This window comes from Andrographis paniculata, unplaced genomic scaffold (assembly GCF_009805555.1).
Source record: "Andrographis paniculata isolate CXL003 unplaced genomic scaffold, ASM980555v1 Contig71END, whole genome shotgun sequence".
Taxonomy (NCBI): Eukaryota; Viridiplantae; Streptophyta; class Magnoliopsida; order Lamiales; family Acanthaceae; genus Andrographis; species Andrographis paniculata.
The window spans coordinates 3448281-3455519 of NW_026137608.1; the positions used below are offsets into that span (position 1 = coordinate 3448281).

The 7239-nt window shown below is 35.0% G+C and overlaps 1 protein-coding gene across 1 annotated transcript; it reads right to left on the bottom strand.

Moving 5' to 3' along the window:
* Positions 1 to 248: 248 nt before the first annotated feature.
* On the bottom strand, positions 249 to 5597 carry LOC127265013 (glycosyltransferase BC10-like). Its single transcript, XM_051294650.1, has 11 exons — positions 5156 to 5597; positions 3900 to 4362; positions 3451 to 3549; positions 2742 to 2842; positions 2574 to 2645; positions 2086 to 2176; positions 1714 to 1794; positions 1278 to 1340; positions 1072 to 1194; positions 918 to 956; positions 249 to 832 (listed from the first exon to the last, which is right to left on the bottom strand). Exons 2-11 carry the CDS (start codon positions 4281 to 4283, stop codon positions 689 to 691), a joined length of 1197 nt encoding a protein of 398 aa, XP_051150607.1. The 5' UTR covers positions 4284 to 4362; positions 5156 to 5597; the 3' UTR covers positions 249 to 688.
* Positions 5598 to 7239: the final 1642 nt, after the last annotated feature.

The following is a 7239-nucleotide window of genomic DNA, read 5'->3' on the forward strand; positions in this document are numbered from 1 at the left end:
TAAATTATTTTACTGGTGTAATTTTGATTTTCACGCTATATAATTTATCCAAAACTATGAGAAAATCTAATGCACATTAAAAGTGCGAAGATTTGGTATAATTTCTTCATTTTGTACAGTTTTGTCTAAATAAAAGAAAAAAAATGAAAATCATTTACAGCAAGCAATATAACATTACCTCCAGATCCAACTGCCACCCCAGCGGATTCTCACATTATATAAATAAATAACATAAATCAGCCAATCCGTACGGCGAAACAAGCTTCACAATTTCATTGTTACCAATTCAGCACTGTCCCCTCATTTTGAGGAATATTCACTAATTCAATGACACCAAAATGCCTCAACAAAATTTAATCAAACAATTCCCAAAAATAATTTCTTTTTAACCAAAAAAGAAAAAGAAAAACGAAAAACAGCAACTGCCATGAACATATTTGCAACTTCTACAAAAGGACAGCCAGAAAGACAGAAAGAAAGAGTGTTAGAACTTAACACAGAATCATGCAATAAGTGTGCCTCAACAGCAATTTTAATTTCTTCATTGTCACCTTCTGCGCTCGCCCCGCCCCGCCTCGTCGATCCTATATACTTTAAGATGATTTTTACAACAGGGAGAGAAACCATCGATCGAATTCAACTCAATGCTTGAATATGAGAAAAGAATCGATGCTCTGGTCTTATGGGATCAGCTAACTGCTGCTGCAGTTGATGTGTAGTTTGGGAAAAGTTGGATTAAATTATCGAGAGTTTCCGGCAAAAATTTCCTCCCAAACAGATAACACGGCCGCTGATCTCCATTCCACAAGCATCTCCTGGTCTGAACCTCTTTCTGCAGCTCAAAAAACGATATTTTCATCAGATATGGCGAAGAACATAAAATTTTGATGAGGACAACATAGCTCTAGTTTAGTTACCTTTTCGTCGCTAGTAACATGTACGCTTTCTGTAATAGACTGCAATTAAAAACGGGACTGAGAGTCAGCCATGGTTATTACCCGACATAAAGCTGTAAGAAAAAAATTCGTGCAAGGAGACAAAATTATATAGGAAGGGTAAGAATTGTTGTACTGTGATATTTTTCATCAATTCTAAGGTGATGTCTTGTGCTCGATACGACTTTGGATGCCACTTCATTTCGGACCAATCGACGTGCGTCACTGACCAATTCGCTATTCCATTTGGATCGAGCATCTGAATAAGACGAGGTCACAAAAAACAACTTCAGACATACAGCAATTCTAACAGTAGATATGCAGAAATCCAACAATTCTCACATAGAAAAATGTCGGCAAGTAGTGTTCATCGGCGTAGCAGTTGCGCCCACCCTCCATGCCCGGCTGTTCAATCGTAATGATAAAGCAGTAAATCAGCGGTTCGAAAGTTTCAGACATGGAAAACTGCCACTAAATAGTTTCATATACAGAATAAAATGACACAACGTATTTCAAATGTGAACACCATTTACCATGACTGAGATAGGGAAATAAATGATTGGCTAATTTACAAGCATTTTCAATCTACAATGAGAATAGTGAGCATCTGATTACAACATAGGACTAGAACTTGTTGGTTCTGGTTCTTATTTAATTTTTTTTTTTATTCGGTGAATATGATAAATTTTATGTTGGAAAAAATCAAACAAAAAAGAAAATTGCAAGAGATAATAGAACAAAATTTCCATACGGTAATTATGAATCAAACAATGATTACCCGGCAATGATCCTTGAATTTAGTATAGTAGAGATTGTCTGCTGCGATTATAATGGCATGTTGCCGCTTCATTGTGAACCACTGCAACGAACAACAGCATTTTATAACATGAAAAATTCTGAATTACATAAAATTGAATGAGAGCAGTCGATTATAATTTAACTATTCCAAACTTCCTCATAGCCAACATGAAGAAATTACAATTAGCGAACAGCTAGAAAATGCCGCATTGATCAAGTAGGACATTGCAAACTTTGAAAGGAATAAATCATTGATGTTTGTTGAGGATTTGTAAGAAGAATCTTTAAAATGAAAAAAAAAATACAAAAAAGTATGCAATTAAATGTACGGCATCGAAATATGAAACTACACCTGTGACCCCTTTCGAAAATCTTTCTTCTCAACTTCAGGTAACATATAATCAATATACCTGCCACTTCCATGTGGGCCGGGATCCTCAAAGCTGCAGAAAACAAGACCAACGCTTAACTTTGGTATATAGATAACAAATAACATTTTAGTGCCTGAGGTTCACGTCGTGAGTCATTTTTGTATCTTATCTAAAATGAATATCACAATTATTCCTTAAAATCCCGTGAATTAGGGAAAGACGATTTAAATATAAATGTGTTTTGTATATAGACTACAGATCTCAAGAAACCTTCACGTACATTTATATCAATATTTGAAACATTTATTGTACCGTACACATTTAATTTGTCAGGGTTCATTTTATCTAGCAAGTTCAGCATTTTAATATGTAAAGGCTAACTGCTAAAAAACACTTGGCAGAGGCTATCATGGCAATGTAAATGGAGAAATAACATGATAATCGAAAACCTAAAAAACAATGAACTTACCAATCTACGAAGCTGACATTTGTATTCAGAAGATAGTCATATACATAATCGAACTGCTGAAGTGGTATGCAGCTGCAGTACCCAGAAAAGCACGGTTACTCTCCGAATGCCTTCAGTTCGACAATCAACGAAAGTGGAAAAACTAAAGCAAATCTGATGTATATAAACCTGTCAGATAGTAACACAAAGTGCTGATTGTCTGGATCGTTAAGTGCATTTGCTAAAAGGCGTCTTTCTGCGTCGACCATTGAAATTTTCCCCCAATCTACCTGAAGTCCAGATTCTCAAAATGTTAGAGATTTAGTTTATGTTTTAATCCCACAGGGATGGGATTTCTACACTGGTTCACACAATACTATTACAGGATGGATTTCCAGGAAGAATTAAAATGAAACAAAGAAAAGAATCCCTTAAGAAAATCACGATTTTCATTAAAAAAAAAACAGTGATAAACAAGCGTGCACATAACTTCCATCTATGTAATAAAATATGCAATTAACCTCCCTTCATTCAAAGAAAAATTGCGCCGGTACAAAGACAGGCATTCCTCATAAATATATTTTCCATATGAGAATTTTTAAAGGAAAAAAAACGACACTTTGTATGGATGTGTTTCTTTTGAGTTTTTATTATATTTTTACTATTTGAACTTCACGTTTTCAAAAAAATATATTATGTAATATACTTTTTTCTCAGTACAAAACATCACATAAAATATTATTCAAATAAAATCTCAAACCTCAAAACTCAATTCAGATCGAAAAGAAACAAACGAGATTAGAGAGCTTAGGAAGTTTATTTATTAAAGCATGATGTGTAACATGATAGTAATATGAAGAAGAATATACGAAAAAAAAAAACGAAAGTATATACACACCGCGTTGCTACGGATCTCCCGGTTGAAAAAATAACGACTAAAATGAATTGGTTTATTCTTGGACGCGTGCACGTACACAGAAAATTTACCTTCATGGCCCTGTTATAAAGAAAAATATGAGAAACAGATCGTACTAAATGGAAAGTCAAGAATAAAACAAATAAACCGACAAAAAAGCATTACAGACTTCATATTATAACGACAAATGGCTGCTTTTCCCAATCTCATTCCACCAGAAATATATATAACTGTCGTCTAATCATAAAAGCTAAAGGAATTCAATTTCCGAAGGCGCGAATAAAATTTAACCTCTTATACATAAATACTAAACTACAAATAACATGGGATCGGATTATGTTGCATTCAGTTAAACAAAAACGGATTTTCCCATCAACGAGATTGTAACAAACATTTAGCACTTTTATTTCAACATTAAAGAAAGCAAGTACCTGAAAAAACAGATCCCAAAGCTTCTCGAACGGTAATGGACCAGGTGTCAAAAACAGGAAGGCGATCTTGGGAGTCGTTGATAGCGCCGGTTTCATTTTAAGAATATCAGTTAGTACGACGCGAGAGGCAACCTCAGCATCAGTTAATTCTCTAAGAGGTGTTGGAGGAAGCCAATCATGTAAGGCCTTGCAACCGTGGGTTGAGAATACGTAACATGCCCCCGAATTGTGAGGAGGATAAATGTAAGCACAAACTAAAAACAAGGAGACTAATGAAATTAGTGTAATAATCCACGTCGGCTTCTTCAATTGAGCACGCTGTCGAGGCATCGGGAATATCGGGGCGACTTTCATGCCAAGACGCCAGGCTTGAGCTGATTTCATCTAGAACCTCATTACAGGAAAACTAACGAAAATGTTCTGTCTTCTCCCACCGCTCGATTTAATCAGCTCGCCGACGATCCTGTAAGAACACCATAATTAAGAAATATGCAAAATTCTCAAATACAAACAGCGGAAAAACAGGCCAATATTGATCAACTGTAAAAATTGCATAAATGTGACATAAAGAAGCAAATGCTGTAAGGAACCTATGATGTATAAATCAAATTGAGTCGATGAATCAAATGTCGGGATCCAAGAACATATCGACTTCTATGTCAGAAGAACACACATTATTTTCTAAATGAAAACTAAAGACTTGATAATTTATATTCTTAAAACCTAGAACCATTGTAAAGTGCATTTAGATCACAAAAGCTAAATTCAGACATCCCAGTCGAAATTTCACAGTTAAAATCGAAAATCAAAAAACAGATCAGACTTTTTACATAACGAACCGAATTTCATTCGACGATTAGCAAAGGCTAAGGAAAGGGGAAAAAAATAAAACATAAAAAAAAGACTTTTCGAAAAGAGTCTCCAAACCTCAGATCCCCACCTCGAACACCAAAAAAAATTCAAATTGGGACCAAAGAATCGAATAATTTAAGCAGCTGTAGTAACACGAAGTGCAAAAACCATCAGCAGATTCAAAACTCCACAGCCCCGCCCGCAGCAATTCATTGCCAAATAGCTAAAGTCAAAAGAACCCCCGAAGGTATCGAAAGTCAAACGGAGGGTACCCGAGAATTAAATCCAGGTTTCTCCGAACCAACGGGAAACACACATCGTACACACAGACAGACAGACAGACAGACAATTCTAAATCTACTACACATTACGCACACGCGCCGCCGCCGGAGGAAGGGCATTACCTGGTCGATCGGGCGGCGGAAGGAGATCGGAGGACTGAGCGCCGATGCCGAGAGGGATCCGTACGCACGTCCCCGCGCAGGTAGTTGTGGCTAATTATAGTATGCGTATGTAAGAGAGAGAGATCTAAGTCTAGGGCACAGAGCACAAACTGATCCAATCAGAGGGAGAGTGGCGATGTGAAGTAAATGGAGATTGGAGAGAATCTATAAATATAAAAAAATAAGGAGGAATAAGGGTTTGTTTTATTTTCAGGCGACGGCGGCGACGGCGACTGCGACTGCGACGGCGGCGGGAGAGGATAGGGAAGAGGATTGGTTTTTGTATATTGCAATATGGTATGGTATTTTCTGTGGATGGAGTCTGAATTTGAACGTTACAAAATAGGTATCGCCATTGAACCTAAGATTTAAGAAAAACAAACAGCAATTTGCAAGCGAAGCCGGCGAGTTTGACAATTCCCATGATGTTTGTTTAACGAGTATGAAAGAGTGGGCCGCACGCGCCACGGCACCCGCGTGGACGGAATTAGCAAGTTGTGGGCTGTGGGCCTGTAAATTTTTTGGTTTATTATATACTTGCTCTTCTGTACATTACCCCTCCATTAATGCCGGATTAAACCTTTTTTTTTGTTTTCTTATTTCATTTACTTTATTTTCTCTATTAGAGATAGCTGGACATATGGTATTGATGTTTATGGTAAAATTGTAAATTTATTTCTATAGTTTTTTTATACCAAAAATTATCTATGTAAGTTTACACATTTTCTTATTAAGAATTTTTGTATGATATTTGTTCAATTTTTTTCATATTTCAATAATATATTATTTCAACTATGAACTTTGTTTACATAAAAAAACGATTTATATAGGTTGTTGGCTTTATGAATCAATATGATACTAATTAAATTTAGACTATAAATTAAAAAAAAAAATTATTAATATCTGATATTTGAATTAACGATTAAAATATAATTATTTATATTATAGTAATTATATAAATATTAAATTATGCAAAAATTTTGCGTGTGTTGTTTTATTTAAAACAAATCAATCGTATTTCTAAAAAAAATTAATATGCTAGACGCACTAATTATTTATGACTATCTCAAATGAAAGATTTGATCGAGTAAAGACATCTATATAAAGGATCTTTTTCTTCATTCTCAAACCAACCAACATGCATCGAGCTCTCTCATTGTATTCTCTTCCTCTCTAATCAAGTGTCCGGCAAGCATTCCGGAAAGCTTAGTTCCATCGTTGTTTTTGTTTGTCAGAACTTCGACTTATTGTGTTGCCACTTAAACCAAAGCAAAGAGTCATTTTACCTTTGGAGACTAAACGTCATTACCGGAGATACTACACTGGGATGTACGTAATTTATCTTGCGGGCAGTTTTAACTCATTTTTATTTCCAATTTGAATCACTTCTACCTGATTGCTGATTATTTTATTATATTATTTATTATTATTATTTAATTTATTATCTCGCATAGCAATTTTCTTATTTTTTTAAAAAAATCGTAAAACAAATTAAGTTTTCTTTATTTAATATTGTAGTGCAAGATAGCACACAATCAAATTATCAACACTTTTGATACTCTCGGGAATCTCACTATGATCTCCACTATTTTCGATGGAGTGAGCCAAACTTATGCTCGTGATGACTATCATGAGCTCATGGCATATGGCCTTCGAGATAATTTTGGTAATAATTTCATTATACCTTATAATTTGTATTACTAAATTAAAGGGCTGTGTTGTGACCTTAAGAAATAAGTTGAAGTCCTAGTATGTCGAGTCTAAAATATTTATTTTTACCGGCTTGTAAACAATGGTGTGGTAAAGGGTTGTTCGATCATTGAACATGTGCAAGAATTTTATCATTTTGTCTACTAAGTCTTGGACGAACACAATGTGCTACCTGAATCATTCATTACGGGTGTGATGATCAAAAAGTTACTACATAATTGGGGTAAGTTCAAGCTCGGATTGAAGCACGTAGAGCTTGATGATTTGTTTGTTTAAATTTCTGTCAATAACAACAAAAAAGAGCACAAGATCCCTAAAAATAAAAATAAAAAAAT

Excerpts from the sequence above, each read along its gene's own strand:
- LOC127265013 (XM_051294650.1), bottom strand. The coding sequence starts at position 4,283 with ATGAAATCAGCTCAAGCCTGGCGTCTTGGCATGAAAGTCGCCCCGATA. Across the intron at positions 3,550-3,899 it reads TTTGGGATCTGTTTTTTCAG|GGCCATGAAGGTAAATTTTC; the intron begins GTACTTGCTTTC and ends TCTTTATAACAG. Across the intron at positions 2,646-2,741 it reads TTTGTGTTACTATCTGACAG|CTGCATACCACTTCAGCAGT; the intron begins GTTTATATACAT and ends TGGGTACTGCAG.